Source organism: Leuciscus leuciscus, assembly GCF_965113295.1.
Source record: "Leuciscus leuciscus genome assembly, chromosome: 2".
Classification (NCBI taxonomy): domain Eukaryota; kingdom Metazoa; phylum Chordata; class Actinopteri; order Cypriniformes; family Leuciscidae; genus Leuciscus; species Leuciscus leuciscus.
In genome coordinates, this window is record NC_138726.1 from 44,867,301 (window position 1) to 44,882,459 (window position 15,159).

General features: G+C 37.2%; 3 protein-coding genes across 3 annotated transcripts; 2 read left to right on the forward strand and 1 right to left on the reverse strand.

The window, feature by feature from the left end:
• The first annotated feature begins 1,092 nt into the window (after window positions 1-1,092).
• badb (BCL2 associated agonist of cell death b) lies at window positions 1,093-3,639 on the forward strand. Its single transcript, XM_082159174.1, has 3 exons — window positions 1,093-1,227; window positions 1,505-1,692; window positions 2,783-3,639. Exons 1-3 carry the CDS (start codon window positions 1,095-1,097, stop codon window positions 2,894-2,896), a joined length of 435 nt encoding a protein of 144 aa, XP_082015300.1. The 5' UTR covers window positions 1,093-1,094; the 3' UTR covers window positions 2,897-3,639.
• On the reverse strand, window positions 2,771-5,208 carry LOC309490073 (glyoxal reductase). The gene is made up of 2 exons (XM_082159068.1): window positions 5,000-5,208; window positions 2,771-4,860 (listed from the first exon to the last, which is right to left on the reverse strand). The coding sequence occupies exon 2, from the start codon at window positions 4,822-4,824 to the stop codon at window positions 3,958-3,960; it is 867 nt and encodes a 288-aa protein (XP_082015194.1). The 5' UTR covers window positions 4,825-4,860; window positions 5,000-5,208; the 3' UTR covers window positions 2,771-3,957.
• A 199-nt stretch (window positions 5,209-5,407) lies between these two features.
• majin (membrane anchored junction protein) lies at window positions 5,408-11,344 on the forward strand. The gene is made up of 11 exons (XM_082149630.1): window positions 5,408-5,603; window positions 5,692-5,838; window positions 5,976-6,027; window positions 6,124-6,199; window positions 6,697-6,819; window positions 6,908-6,936; window positions 7,039-7,178; window positions 8,107-8,158; window positions 8,418-8,469; window positions 9,089-9,158; window positions 11,060-11,344. Exons 2-11 carry the CDS (start codon window positions 5,738-5,740, stop codon window positions 11,106-11,108), a joined length of 744 nt encoding a protein of 247 aa, XP_082005756.1. The 5' UTR covers window positions 5,408-5,603; window positions 5,692-5,737; the 3' UTR covers window positions 11,109-11,344.
• Window positions 11,345-15,159: the final 3,815 nt, after the last annotated feature.

Below are 15,159 nucleotides of genomic sequence, written 5' to 3' on the forward strand. Positions count from 1 at the left end.
CTGTGCTTATTTTATTTGTATTTAATTTTTTTATGATTGCGATTATTTCTCTAAATATTTTCTTTAAAACAACAGCAATGCATGTGTTTATTTTTATTTTTTGTATTTATTTATTTGTATGTTCTTTCTTGATTCGTTATTTACTTCATTGTTGTTTACATTGTTTCGTGTTCAGTCTCCTGCACTATGTTGAGTCGAACGTGAAATCCTGTTGCGCTTCTTTTCGGCACAGCACGGGTGGGTGAGTGTCGGCAGAGAAGGAGAAGGAGTCCAAGCAGAGCCAGTCCAAACACCAGAGACCAAGATCACCCGGAAGATTGTACCTCAGACGCCAGAAATCGGTAAGAAACTCGATATTTGAAATATCAATAATTAAATAATGCAAGAAGCGATGTTGAAAGTTGAAACTACTACGAAGCAGGACGGAAACTTTTTAAAGTTCGTTGGACGGTATAACCTAATGGGTTTGGGTGGCATTGAGTCTCAAAGTTGTAAACAGAAGTTTCCTGTTTTTATATTTGAACGAGTGAAATTAAAATCTCACCTAAAAAAGTGTAGTAGTTAGGGTTGCCATCATGGTAAGAAACTCGACAACTAACGTTAGTTGGCTGTTTGCGAAGCGTTTTAAAGCTTGGTCTTGGGAATACTGGGGTTTATTGTTATGTTTATTGTAGTTCAGGTCGGTGTACGATAAAGCAGGATAGTTATCTGAAGTCAGCTCTGAGAAATGTGTCTGTGTTAGTTTACAGTATAAACGATCGCGGCGGGAAAGCCTGTCTGAGTTTAGACCATAACACTGTTTGGTGTGGTGTTGGTGTCTCAAGAGTGAGATGCTGCGCAACAGTGTTGCTTGTATTATTAATCATGAGGAATTGCACTGTTTGCCTCATCTTCAGCAGTAACTTAAGAGGTTATGGCTGATCCCTCATCTGTTCTTATTTGATCTGTTTGAAGATAAGCTAATTCATGTGGAATACATATGCAGTTATGTCAGATAAAGTTAGTACTATAACCGATGACTCCATTTACTAAAACAGCAAACTTAGACATGTGCATTGATGAAAATCAACTTTTTTTTTCTTTAGTGTTCAATCATGGCACAAATGTTCATTATCTCTGACAACGAGTCAGAGACAACAGAAGACCTTGAGGACTCTGGCCAGACAGAACATAACAGTGGATCGTCAGAGAGAAAGCAGCACCTCACTGTGTCTGATAGGCTGAAAGGTGAGTCAGTCTCAAGGGCCTGTGGGATAGTTATAAGAACACACGTCGTTTCTGCTGTATCCTGGAAACGCGTCACTGCACATTTACAAGACAAGTGAATCTCAAACATGAATCTGTGAATCTCAAAACTATTTTTTTTCTCTGAATAATCTCTGTGTTGGTATTGGTTTTAGCTTTAAAGATTACTTATTTTACATGAAGAAATGCTTTAAATGAATTCCAATTTGAGGTCTGATCTGATCAGACAAGGGTTATTCAATATCAGACGTCATTGTAGGAGAGCAACTGGGAAGACAGAGAAATCTCTCTATGAATGAGGAGGATCTGCTGGAGACCGGGGCAGCAGATGAAGGCGATTTCAGGCCTAGATCTCGCTCTGCTCCTCCTGCTTTGTGGGCAGCTAAGAAATATGGCCAACAGCTAAGGAGAATGAGTGATGAGTTTGACATCCTCCTTGATAAAGGGGTAAGAAAACAATTATTTGGCATATAGGAGCAGAGGAGGGTTTGGACAATCAGAGAAGTATACCCTAGTTCTATTAAAGGGTTAGTTCACCCAAAAACGAAAATTCTGTCAGTAATTACTCACCCTCATGTTGTTCCAACCCCGTAAGACTTTCATTCATCTTCAGAACACAAATTAAGATATTTTTTATGAAATCTGAGAGCTGTCTCACTCCTTCATAGGCTGCTAGGTAATTGCATCTGCTGGCCCAGAAAAGTTAGTAAAGACATCGTTAAAATAGTCCAAGTGACTACAGTGGATCAACCTTAAGTTTATCAAGCGACGAGAATACTTTTTGTGCAGATTAAATTTTTATTTTTAAATAGCAACTTTATTCAACTATTCATTTTCTTCTGTGTGGGCCTCTGACGTGAGTTCACGAGACGCATGCGCGAGAACTGATGATGACGCTCACAATCAGTTGATGGGAAAGTGTGAAAGGTAAGACATTCATTTTATGGCATTGGTAAAGCACTTTTATGTTTTCTCGTTGGTTTCTCACGATTCGGACATCCAGGAAATGCACACTTTAGAACCATTTTAAACACTACATCGAGACCCATCTGCGTCATCTTCTCAGTTCTCGCGCATTGCGTCGTGGCGCTCTCGTGAACTCAAATCAGAGGCCCACACGGAAGAAAAGGAATAGTTGAATAAAGTCGTTATTTTTGTTTGTTTTTTGCGCACAAAAAGTATTCTTATCGCTTGATAAACTTAAGGTTGAGCCACTGTAATCACTTGGACTATTTTAACGATGTTTTTACTAACTTTTTTGGGATGGCAGATATCGATTACCTAGCAGCCTATGAAGGAGTGAGACAGCTCTCAGATTTCATAAAAAATATCTTAATTTGTGTTCCGAAGCTGAACGAAAGTCTTACGGGGTTGGAACAACATGAGGGTGAGTAATTACTGACAGAATCTTCATTTTTGGTTGAACTAACCCTTTAAGAATAGTGAACATGCAAGGTAAACTAAAAGTATGTTTAACCTACTTATTTTACCATAAAATAGATCAAAATGTTTTTCTTATCTCTTAAATCTCTTACAGATGAAGAGGGTGAAGAGCGCAGGAACAGCACGCCAGATGCGGCAATCACCCAGCTGGTTGGCCTTCCTTTGGAGTCACAAAGAGTCTGATGCTGAGTCGCGCCCTGCTGAGTGATTGACAGTGAATGAATGATGGAAGAAGAGAGAAAAAAAGAACTACTGTACATAACAATTGGTGGCAGAAGAAAAGGATGCACTGCTTAGAAGAGAAGGAACAATTCTATTGACTTTGCATTAACTGCACTGGGACCCTTGACTGTTGAAAAGCATGAACTGTATCTGACTGGCATGTGCTATGCCACAAAGAAAACAAAAATGGAGAATCTCCTTTGACTTTTCTTAAGCTCTGGGAATATTTTGCAGTAAATTTCGTGAATGTGAGCTGGATATCAGCTTGTTCAAAACAGACTTTGTCGCTCTGCCATATCGGCTTTTAGGTTCAGATGAAATACTTTTTAACAAAAGCACATCAAAAGAAGTCAAAGATATTTTATACTACATAAATTCTTAAAGAATATATTAACCATTTTTTCTGTACAAAATCTTTTTTATCTGTAAAGGGACTTTGAACACTTAGAAGAGCCCTTCTGTTTTATTACCATCTCTGAGTCATAAAAATCTCTTGGAATCATCTGCAACCAACAATACCAATAAGTACAAGAGCCCAAAAAACAAGACTGGGTCTGAATACTCATGAGAGCAAGAACAGAGGACACCATCATAACTGGTATTACTTGAAAAATAAAAAATGTCAATGCCTTGTAACTTTTTTTTCATTAGTTTAAAAAAACAATTTTATTGTGTTGTTATTTTGTTGTTTGTAACAAGTATAGCCTAATAAAAACTCTAATAAACCTCTTTAAGCAAAGGTTCCTCTTACTTAGCAGCACTAGTGTAAAACATAAACATACTGTTCTTCGTGGTAGTTGTATTGGCGTTATATATAAAAATGTCTTTGTTTCCAAATCTGGTTTAATATACTGTTTGCATCAAAACATCTTTTTTGCAATTCCATTTTATATTTGTATTTTTTTTTTAAATGCAGTAGCAAACCAAGCATGAAATAAAGAGACATGTAGGTTATACAGTGGGATGTAAATAGTACATCTAAACAACCTTGGAATTTCACTGAGTCATTGAAAATCCATTGAAGGATTTGTCATTGTGTTGTCTTTGTTAAGACACTTGTGTTGGATCCCAGCAGAACTTCTCCCCACAATCAAGAGCAGAGAGCCTTTCCATATCTTTCTTGCTAATCTCAAAGTCAAACAGACGCCCATTCTCCTCCACACGGTCTGGCTGACATGATTTTGGCAGTACTGGAATGTTCTGTTGTACAGCCCACCTCAGCAACACTTGAGCTGGTGTCCTCCCATACTCTTTAGCTAAATCCAGAATCACGTGGTCTGATAACAGAAGCCCTGTTCCAAGAGATGAGTATGCTTGAAAACACACCCCTCTTTCCTTACAAAGTGTCCTAAGGTCCATTTGGACCAGCTTTGGGTGGAACTCTACCTGAAGAACTGCTGGGGGCACCTTACAGCTCTTCAGCAGCTCCTGCATGTGTGCTACTGTGTAATTCGACACCCCAATGGCCCGAAATTTTCCTTCTGAGTAGAACTCCTCCAAAACTGTCCAGCTTTCATCGCGGTTTTCGGGATTTCGTTTATCCCCCACTTGCAGCCCCTGCGTACCTGGCCAATGAATAAGATATAGGTCAATGTAGCCCAATCCCAACTGATCCAGGCTCCTCAGGCAACCATCCCTTGCTTTGGTGCCCTGGTCTTTGGGACCCAGTTTACTAGTAATGAATACATCTTCTCTTGAGAGGCCATGCTTGGGCAGAAGGCAACGGAGGGCATGACCTACATGTGCCTCATTACGGTACACTGCAGCAGTGTCAAAGGCACGGTAACCAGCTGTCAAAGCAGCGTCCACAGCATTGTAAGTGTCCTCTTGACCCTGCAAACGGAAAGTGCCCAGTCCCAATAGAGGCATCCGAGTCCCAGTGTTGAGAAGCACAGATGGCTGAGGGTCAGTCATTATGAAAGGGGGAAGCCTTGCTTTGGAGACTGAAAACTGTAGTGCATAAAGATGACGTAATGAAACACCCATTAGATTAAATCCAGAGATTAAAAATAATAGATTTTGTAATCTACATGTAACTGTTAAGTTACTGTTAAGATAAAATGATAATAATACAGAGACAAAAACTCACCCTGCAGGATTTTTGAAAATGAAAAGACAAACAGTCGCCAGTGACTTCAACACGGTCAAGGTCCAACGATCAGTTCCATGTAAATAACAATGCTAATTTATCTACGTACTACCTGCAAAATATGTACGAGATAAAACTTTCTGCTAGAGTCTTATCTTCGTCAGGTGCTGTTTTACAACTTGCTCAACCGCTCAACCTAACTTAATCATGTGACAATAAAGGGGCGGAACATATTGCTGTGGAGCTCTCGTCACCATAGAGATAGCAGCTGATTCGCACCTCACTGGATGACGCTTTTGACCAATCAGAATTTGTTGTCGTGACCTGGGGGCGGGACGCTGATAGCTCCACACGCGCCCGCACTATTCAGTTTAGTCGTTTTCAACGTCATATTTGGCGCCGAATACTTGAGGCGTTACGGTAACTTATACTTTTGCCTCTGGGTGTTTATTAACCATGCCATTTCCATTTAGTAAATTTTTAAAAAGCTAAACGTTTCTAAATTGGCTTTATAAATTAAAGAAACACTTTGTTTGATCATTTGTCCTTGCTAGCTAGAGTTTTTTTTGAGTAGGCCTACTCTGGATTTCTGTACAATATAAATGTATGAACATAAACATAAATATTGCTTTTATAAAATGAGCTATACCATAGTTTTTTGTATGTATTTTGTTTCTTCTTCTTTTTTCCAGTGGAGATTGATTCTGTTCATCCTTATTAGATGAAGTAACGTTAACTATGTCAATCCAGGCCTTTTCCTTCCCTGTACCTGAGACCAGATTTTTTCAGGCTGGACAACAAGTCTTCAAATTCAAGATAAGACGAGGAGAAATGAGCAGGTAAGAACATGCAAGCTTATTTTATTTGTTTTATATAAAATATGCAGTATTATTTTGAATATACCTTTACACTTGCTATTCAACAGAAAAATATAATTTTCTCTAGAAATATCTGACTTGGATATTCCCTTTCATAGCATTGATAAGGAGGATATGCTGGAGGGGATGCTAGTCACTGAGGAGCTTGAGGTTTTTTAAGATCAGGATTATAATTTTGGATTCAAATAGGATTCATAAACTTTGGGAATTGGGAAGATTTAATTCCTGATGTGTTTTGCTTCACAGAATGCCGTGCGTGCAGTACTTGCAAACCTGGATGGTCTTCACCCCTTCGCAACCCAGCATTTCAACATTTTTCCCTGTATGCTTTTCTGAATATTACTTTAAAAGATAGATAGATAGATAGATAGATAGATAGATAGATAGATCACTCAAAAATGCAACATCTGTCATAATTTACTCACCCTTATTTCATTCCAAACATGTATGGCTCATTCTACTAAACAAGAAGATATTTTGAAGAGTGTGAGTAACCAAACAGTTTTGGCTACCTTTGACTTAAGGTTAGGGTTGACTTAGGACTTGTTGTATCAACAAAAAACTTTGACACGTTTTTTTATTGACCTTTTTTTATGTGTGTTCCACAGAACAAAGAAAGTCATACAAGTTATACAAGAGTAAATGATAACAGATTTTTCATTTTTGGAGGGCCTTGATATTGAACTTTAAAAAAAATATTTGTCATTTTAATAAAAAACTTAACTGCTGTTGCATTCAGAGTCAGTTAAACTAAAAGTGATGTGTAATTCATACAAATAATGGACCATTACTTCCCTTGACAACATTACACACTTACAGACAAAAGTAAATGGGAACAAGTGTCTAAAATGAGGTTCATGAAGGAGGGCGTAAAACTGTCTCCGTACCCCTTCCTTATCACACTGTATGTGGAGGATCGTGAACCAGCCTTTCAGTGCGCAGGTGGGAGGTCTCTCAGTTTCAGCACGCTACCTGAACACTTTACCATGACATATGCTCTGAATAAACTTTGTCTGCTCTTGTTTACCAGTGACAAATACCAATTCCTGGAGCACACCGGTGAGTGTCTCTTATTAAATATGCATTTCTTTATGTAGTTATATTGAGCTGTAGAGCTTATTTTGTGGTTCATTTCTTAATTGAGAATGTAAATTCCCTCAGAAGTCTATATTGAAAAGTCCACAGTGTGCTAGTGAGCCAATGAAGACAGTCCAAACCACTGCAATGGGTCATCCAGAAGAGGGCACTATGAGCCAACACAAGCAGCGTAAACTAACCACAGAAAACTCTCAGTGCTTTCAGTAAGTGTGTAGCTTTTTGTATGCTGTATGTGGTGAAAAATCATCGTAAAGTCTCGTCCTTAACCTGTGCAAATCTGTCTTTCTCTCATACTGTATTTAATTATGTTTTATTACAACACATTCAGGTTCATATCTGTACTTCCTCAAAGTCCTTGCTGGATGAATAGTGTCACAATAGGACATAAATGGAAATAAAATAATAATAAATAATAAAACGGCAGAACAGGATCAGCCTAAACTTTAGCTCATGACTCGCATACAGTAAATAGATGCCAATCATTTATAGCTTACCATTATAGGATGGTGTTTATAAGTAGACTACCTTTTCTTGCTGTCAGACAGACACAAACCCAGGAGACATTTGTGGGAATTTCCACTTTGTTTTCAGTGATGATTGATAAGCTGATAAGATTGTTGACCCGAGTGATGAGGTGTTGAGTCAGATGCAGTAGTTATGAAACAGCAGAGGAGCTTGAGCATGGGGCGCCATCTCAATGAAGCTGTCACTCAATCAGCAGGCAGAACATAATAATTTAGCTGTTATAATAACATCCCACCTCATCCAATTCCTCCGTGTAGAAAGAGATGCACAAATCAATAAGCCAGAAGGAGAACAGAATTTGACATGTACTTTTAATTCCATCATGTCCTCATTTTGTTTGTGGTGGGCGATGGGGAAATTATGGTGTTGGTTCATTCTGGCGAGGACTGCATTAATTCACTGGAGTTTACACAACTCACCTACTGCAGTGTCGAAAATAGATGGCTTTTCAGGGAATTTGTGTGTGTGTGCACAAGCCCTCCGGCTGATGCGCTTATAGACTTGCCTAAAACAGGTCTTTTGTTTTTATGTTAAATGTGCTGGAAAAGGGAACAGGATTTAGATATGTCCAAAAAAATACATCCAGTAGATCTTTCTCTCTTTCAGGGAGTCCCCTTGCTCGGCCAATGGTGCAGAAGCGATGGTTTGTGGCAGTGAGGTTAGTGTATGAATGTGTGTGTTGGTTTTTCTGTCCATCACTCACTCACACACACACTGTCTCAATTGTTAATCATCTTTAATTGCCCCTGCAGGGTGCACAATCTGACACATTAGCCCATTCAGGTGGCATAACTACTCCATGATGTTAATTATAGAAGCTGATAAAAATAAAATACTTGTTTCAGGTACTTTTCATTTGTGAAACCATCCATTGTTGGTATTTTCTCCATCTTTCTCTCGTTTCTTTTCTGTTGTAGATTCATGCTGATTCAGATGTGAATTGTCTACCAGCACCAGATGTGTATGATGGTAAACTGCGTATTCAACCTATCAGTGTCTTTCCTAATATTCATTTTTCTTTATTCATTTTCAATGATCATTTAAAAGCCTACGCATTTAGTTAATGACCAAACTAAGCAATGTGAGTAGAACTGTGCAATTAGATTTCCATCTTTCCATCTTTTCTTTATTAGTCATCAAAGCACTATTCTTTTTGGGGATCATTCAGCAAATAATCAGTTAAAATTAGTTGTCGACTGATGTGGGCCTCCGATGCTAATATCAGTATCCAGAACAGTGGGTGGCCAATGGCCAGGGGCGTCGCTAAGGGGGGAAATGAGAACTGTGTGTACAGGGGGCCAAGAGGCATTGGAGTGCCCCCACGAGGGGGGCCAATGCAGTAAACTACAGTGGGCACAGAAAACATAGCAATGCCACTCAACATTTCCTCCAAATTCACAAAAAAATGACAACAGAAATTGTTTACTAGAATCTGTAACTGACAAAGTGGTGAACAGTTACTGGGCAATGCTGATAATTCTAACATGATCAAATCTTGGCCAATATTGGTCTATGAGTTTTAAATAATAAGTGTTAATGAACTAAAATATGAATTTAAATCTTATAGACTCTCTAACATCTTGTTTAGATGCCCCTCAAAGTCCTGACCCAAATTCAGCCGCTGGACAGAACACTGGCATCATTTCTAGAATGGCAAGGTGAGAAATCTATTCAATTCATTTCACATGTATTTGTATAGCACTTTTCACAATACATATTGTTTCAAAGCAGCTTTACAGAAAATCCATGTATCTACATGTCAGTTTAGAGTAATCTGTTATCAGAAGTGACTGTGTCCAAGTTATGTATTTAAGAAATGTACATAAATCACGCAGTTAACTAACAATGTATTAATTTAAGGCAGAAACAATGAGCTCATTGAAGTAATGAATGTTAACAAATGATTAGGATATATAGAAAATGTATATAAAAAAATATCTTATGAAATATGACATTAATGTCCGGTTTCACAGACAAGGCATAAGTTAGTCCCAGACTAAAGTGCATGTTTGAGCTGTTTTAACTGAAATCAACTTACACTGGCATATCTTAAAACATGTCCATGCCATTGTTTTGTCTCAAGATGCATTCCAGTAATGTTTTTTCTAAAGGACGTTAATAAAAGCTACTTAAATGTCCTAATTGAACTAAGACCTTTAACCTGGCTTAATCTAAACTCTGTCTATGAAACCAGGCCTAAATAAAAAAAAAACAGGCCTAAACTAAACCCTAAACCAACTTTTTTTAGTTAATGATCTGTAAGAATGGGGCTTTATTAGTGCTGTTCATTGATTCAAGTAGTTTTTTTGACATTTGTGTTTAAAGTGTTTTAATTTTACAAAATATGGTGTAAAAACGTCTGAGTGCTGCCCTCTTCAGGTTGAACAGTGGCTACTGCAGTTGAATTTTCCTATTGGAAGTTGTGGTACCCTCTGACGTCAGAGGGTACCAGCTAACCACGCCCTTGCCTACAGATGCACGCCCCCTCTCCACTGGGCTCTGCCTACTTTTCCAGCATTTTTCAAATATTGCCAGTGGGTGGAGTCAGGCTCTGACCAGGGGTTTAGTTACCCTTTAAAGGTCCCGTATTATGCCCCTTTTCACAAGATGTAAAATAAGTCTCTGATGTCCCCAGAGTGTGTATGTTAAGTTTCAGCTCAAAATACCCAACAGATCATTTTTTACAGCATGTTTAAATTGTCATTTTTTGGGGCTCAGAAAAACGCGCTATTTTAGTGTGTATCCCTTTAAATGCAAATAAGCTGCTGCTGGACGACACAGGGGGCGGAGCTTCATGAGCTCGCGCTCAGTCTCTCAGGACAATTTCATCTCACGGAATGATGGTAATATCAGAAACTCTCAGTAACGGTGTTCATTTCGAGTCGGACAATAATGCCTACAGAGTCAGAGTGCTGTATAGAGATGGAACAGGTATAGTTTAGTAGTTTAATTACGGTTATTATAACGTATTTGTCATCTGCTTGTATGTATCCATTATTTATTAATAGCCTACAAGTCTCAAATGATGATCAAACATATTCTGATGAGTTTAATAAAGTTTATTGTACATCACACAAAAGATGAAGCATCAGTTTTACTTCAGAAAATCACCGTAAGAGCTGAGTAAAAACAGTAAGTTATAAGAAGTGCGCAAAGTACATAAACGAATTTCGGTAGAGTTGAGGGAGCATTCCTGTGGGCGGAGGTTAGTCAAAAAACTGTTCTAGTGACGTCATTAAAGAAGGAAGTAGAGGGATGTAGTCCAAACGGGCCGTTCGATGTAGGCGACTTCTGTTAAATAAAATATCTCGCTTGGCATTGAACTTTGAGCTTTATAATTTTACAGATATTATTTATGCTCTAACAGCAACATTACACACTAACTAAAGTTTGAAACATGGGATCACGAAGAACGGGACCTTTAATTTAAATCTGCAGAGTGTCAATTTTGCACTACACCAGATGGAATTGCAACAATTATGACTGTTTTGAATCTGTATGAAGTTATGAGATAACTTGAGATAACATGTTCTTAATGTTTTTCCTGCTCTTTTCACAGCTCACTGTTTCCCTTCTCTCTGTTTTTCCGTAAGAGTCCTGCAAATTAAAAAGTTGAAACCATCATTCCTTGACACTTACAGAGCTCCAACCTGTTTTTGGGGGAGGTTTTTTGTTTTGTTTTTTCATAGCCAAGTCTGTTTTTAAGTTTTTGTTTTTCAAGGTTTTGATTAGCCCCTGATCTGTTATTTAACCTAATTTGTGCTGTTTTGTGCATTCTGTTTGTGAATTTCTTCTAAACGTATCAATAACGGCTCTAAATGTGTTCATTTACGCAGTATGAGCGTCTCAAATACATAAACAATTTTTAAACTGTTGCTTTGGGTGAAAATACCTTTTGTTGCATGTCACTCTCACTAAGCCTGAAATTACATTGCATGTTCTATTATGCATTCACCTGAATGGAGTCGTTAGAACATCAAGTTTTGTTCACTTTTTTAGTGTTTCTGTGTGTTTGAGTGTGTGCGTGTTGTTGCATCATCCACTAAATTGAGTGAGTGTGTGTGTGTGGCAGACCACTCTCAATAAGGTGAGGTCATCGGCCAAGGCTATACATGCCCAATCCTCTTGTCTCAAAATCCACACCTGTTTCTGACTGCCTTTGCAAATTATTACAGGATCAAATAAGAATTAGTTGAAGCTGTCAAAGACTTCTAACTTTGGGTTCATGACTCAAGAAAAGCAGAGCCAAGATTTATCTCTCTTTTTTTTATTCTCAGAGTTTACATATCGCTGTAACCTGGAAACCAGGAGAGTCATGAAGAATTACCTTATTAATACATCCGCTTGCACTTTATGAGGGTATAGCAGCTGCCAAAACAACAGGAGAGGGCATGGCCTCACGTTTTCACTCGATGAGCTAATTATATTCACATCTCGACCTTTAAACCTCCATGTCAATCAAGCTCTAAACGTTTTCTAAGAAGCTGGCCCTGTATACATCTTAATATCTCTTTATAATTACACTCCATCCTGTGACAAAAACCCAGGAGGCCTTGAAGTATGAATCATGCTGATCGTGTATGATGTGGGGAGGTGGGTTGAGAGGACGAGTTATGTCATCCATTCCATTTGCAATGACAATACATTGTGCGTGTTGGAAAGTGAATGGATTAATAGTAGTTTGCTAGTATAGTCAGCACCCAGGAATGCATTGTTAAGAAGTTTTAATTTAGCTTTTGCACTAAAATTGCATCACCATTGATTTATTCATATAGCAGACGCTTTTATCCAATGATCAATTACCACATCATTTTTCTGATTAAGTTCAGTAAGGTCGGATTATTTTTTCTTTTCTTTTTTATAACGATAAAGAACATTTTCTTTTTTTACTTCTATTCATTAAAAAAACAAGGTTTCCACAAAAAGTATTGAGCAGCAAATCTGTTATAAACATTGATTATGATAAGAAATATTTCTTGAGCACCAAATCAACATATTAGAATGATTTCTGAAGGTTCACGTGACACTTAAGACTGGAGTAATGATGCTGAACATTCAGATTGACCATAACAGGATTTAAAAAAATAATAATGTAATAATGTTTAAAAAATTTCCTGTATTTTCATTAAAATAAAACATTACAAACTCTCGTGGCCCCAAAGTACAGTGAACAGTTCAGTGAATAATCTGGTCATGCCTTTATTCTATAAAAATAAAAAAGCTCCACAGCTATTGGAATATTTCTCTTTATATAGCCTATACTTAACCTATTCAAATAAATGATGACGTGTAGTACACTCTTAGTCTGCTATTCTCCTCTGGAAATAATGACGATGTTTATTTATGAAGATGTTTATGTTAATTAAAATGCCCCTAAAGATATGTTGGCAAAAATCCCCCGTATAAGTTATAACTTGTTTCTTTATATTTATTATATAATTAAGCAACATCACAGAAGGATATGTGCTGTTTTTTTCCTGAATGTCAGCACAAAATAATTTTATAAAATAGTCCAATAAACAAGAAGCTAAAATTAAATGACTTACATTTTAGACACAATATTATCTGATAATATTGTCTGTTTTTGCTCAACAAAAAAGTTCCAAACAAAGGCATTATAACAGAGTCTTTGAGTGTCTCTGAGCAATACAGTGGTGTTTTGTTACTGAATGAAACCGTGTTTAACGAACAGGTTGATCAAACAATGAGTCACTTGCTTCGTTCCTGAATAAATCCGCTGTTTCGAATGATTTGGTTCAATGAATGATTCAAAGACTCATTCATTCAACACATAGGACAGTGAGTTGCCGCCACCTCACCATTTTCATTTCCAAATAAAAAATATCTTTACATTTTTTCCCATCATTTAATTTATCTATATTTAAAATGGAAAAGTTATTTTCTGTCACTGGTCCAGTGGCTCAACATTTTTTAGTAACCTCACTTTAAAAATGTATTTCTTCAGTAGTTTGACTTCTCAACTTTATCTAACACCACCCAGAATTACCTTTGTTTTGACATCTGCAGATATAAAAAAAAATTGAGGTTGACATGACTCAAAATTCACTTTAATACAGATATATGCCAGCTAGGCTATGTCTGCAATTGATGGACTTGCATCATTTTCAATTTAATATTGTTCTGAAAATCCCTTTAATTGCTGACATTTTTGAAAATGTCACAACATTGCACATTTACAGTATAAGCCTATTGTTTAAATTGTTTACCATGCAGTGTGCATGTTCACACCTGAACTGTTAGATGAACTGTAGGATTTACAGACCTAAAGCAGCTTTTTTGAGATGTTTGGACCAATCATAAGGGCGTAGTTTGCAAGAATTCAAACGTGATCTAAAACCATCACATACACTTAAAAAAAAAAAAAAAATAAAAGATGAAAAGAGAAAACATCCTGCACCAACATAAAATGTATGAAGTTATTTATTGTAGTAAATTTTGACCAACTTGTTGTACAATTTATAACAGGTAATCTGTTACGGGAATCGATTTTTCACTAAAGATTTATATTGCAACTGTGGCATGTTGTAGTTATAGCTTCTAAATGTGTAGGTTGCTATTTTTCATAAATGCTATAGATTAAAAAACAGTAAGAAAAGGGTTTACATTGGCCTAAGCATGTAACGAGGAGCCATCAATGATCTTTACCTGTAATCATATCCTTTTTGTAACAAATGCTAGATTTAAACAATTACAAAAGCTGTTAATTTTTCATAGGGCCAAGTTTGAATCAAGAGATTTGAAGTATGGACCTTCTTGAATTATTGACAAAATAATTGGTTTGCCCCATGTGTAAAATGTGTTCTGCTAATAATGACTGATATATAGGAAAAACCTGACTTTTGTATATTCCAAGAGATGAAAGGAAATTAAAATCTTCAGTAAGTCAAACCATGACTGTCAAATGCTGTCAAACTGATAAGATTGTAGGTGCTTAAATCATAAAATACATCATCCTATGTAAACAAGTAATTGCTAACAAGGTTTTTACTTTAGTGCAGTAATGTTATCAACCAACTTTGTATGTGTGAATGATACCACAAAAGACCATTTTGGGAAAATGTATAAATAAACAAAAAAACAAATCTCATTTTTCAGACCAAAACTACACCCTTGGACAAAGACCAGAGCAAGACAGATGAAAGGACATGCAAAGGTTTATAAAAGTTAAGCAACATACAAAGAAAAGGGATGGGAAAGGGAAATACAGCAAGCTCACTAAAACAGTGGAATAATAGCGATGGGGAGGGTCCCGTTATTCACATCCACATGCATGAGGACACATTGGTAAGTGGGTGTGACTATGCTGGAAGCTGAGGGCTCAGTTTTACCTGCACTACATATATGTGCTCTGCGAGAAAGATCTTCATCCAGTGATCATACACACACCTGCGCACCTGTCTGAGCCTGAGGTCAACATCTTATCTGCACACTTTGGCTTTGAACAAGGATTCACATCTACAGGTAAACTTTGCTTGTTTCCCTTTAGGATTCTAATATCTGGTTATTATAAATGTAATGTGGATGTCTTGGTGTGAGATTAATGTAAGACTGTAATGCTGATTTCTCTATTATCCATTATTAATGCAGCAGACAAAAGTTAATTCCATAACTTTCCCCTCAGGGAAGTGATTCTTTATA

Excerpts from the sequence above, each read along its gene's own strand:
- badb (XM_082159174.1), top strand. The coding sequence starts at position 1,095 with ATGGCACAAATGTTCATTATCTCTGACAACGAGTCAGAGACAACAGAA. Across the intron at positions 1,228-1,504 it reads TGTGTCTGATAGGCTGAAAG|GAGAGCAACTGGGAAGACAG; the intron begins GTGAGTCAGTCT and ends ACGTCATTGTAG. Across the intron at positions 1,693-2,782 it reads ACATCCTCCTTGATAAAGGG|ATGAAGAGGGTGAAGAGCGC; the intron begins GTAAGAAAACAA and ends AATCTCTTACAG.
- LOC309490073 (XM_082159068.1), bottom strand. The coding sequence starts at position 4,824 with ATGACTGACCCTCAGCCATCTGTGCTTCTCAACACTGGGACTCGGATG.
- majin (XM_082149630.1), top strand. The coding sequence starts at position 5,738 with ATGTCAATCCAGGCCTTTTCCTTCCCTGTACCTGAGACCAGATTTTTT. Across the intron at positions 6,200-6,696 it reads GCATTTCAACATTTTTCCCT|ACAAAAGTAAATGGGAACAA; the intron begins GTATGCTTTTCT and ends ACACACTTACAG. Across the intron at positions 8,470-9,088 it reads AGCACCAGATGTGTATGATG|ATGCCCCTCAAAGTCCTGAC; the intron begins GTAAACTGCGTA and ends CATCTTGTTTAG.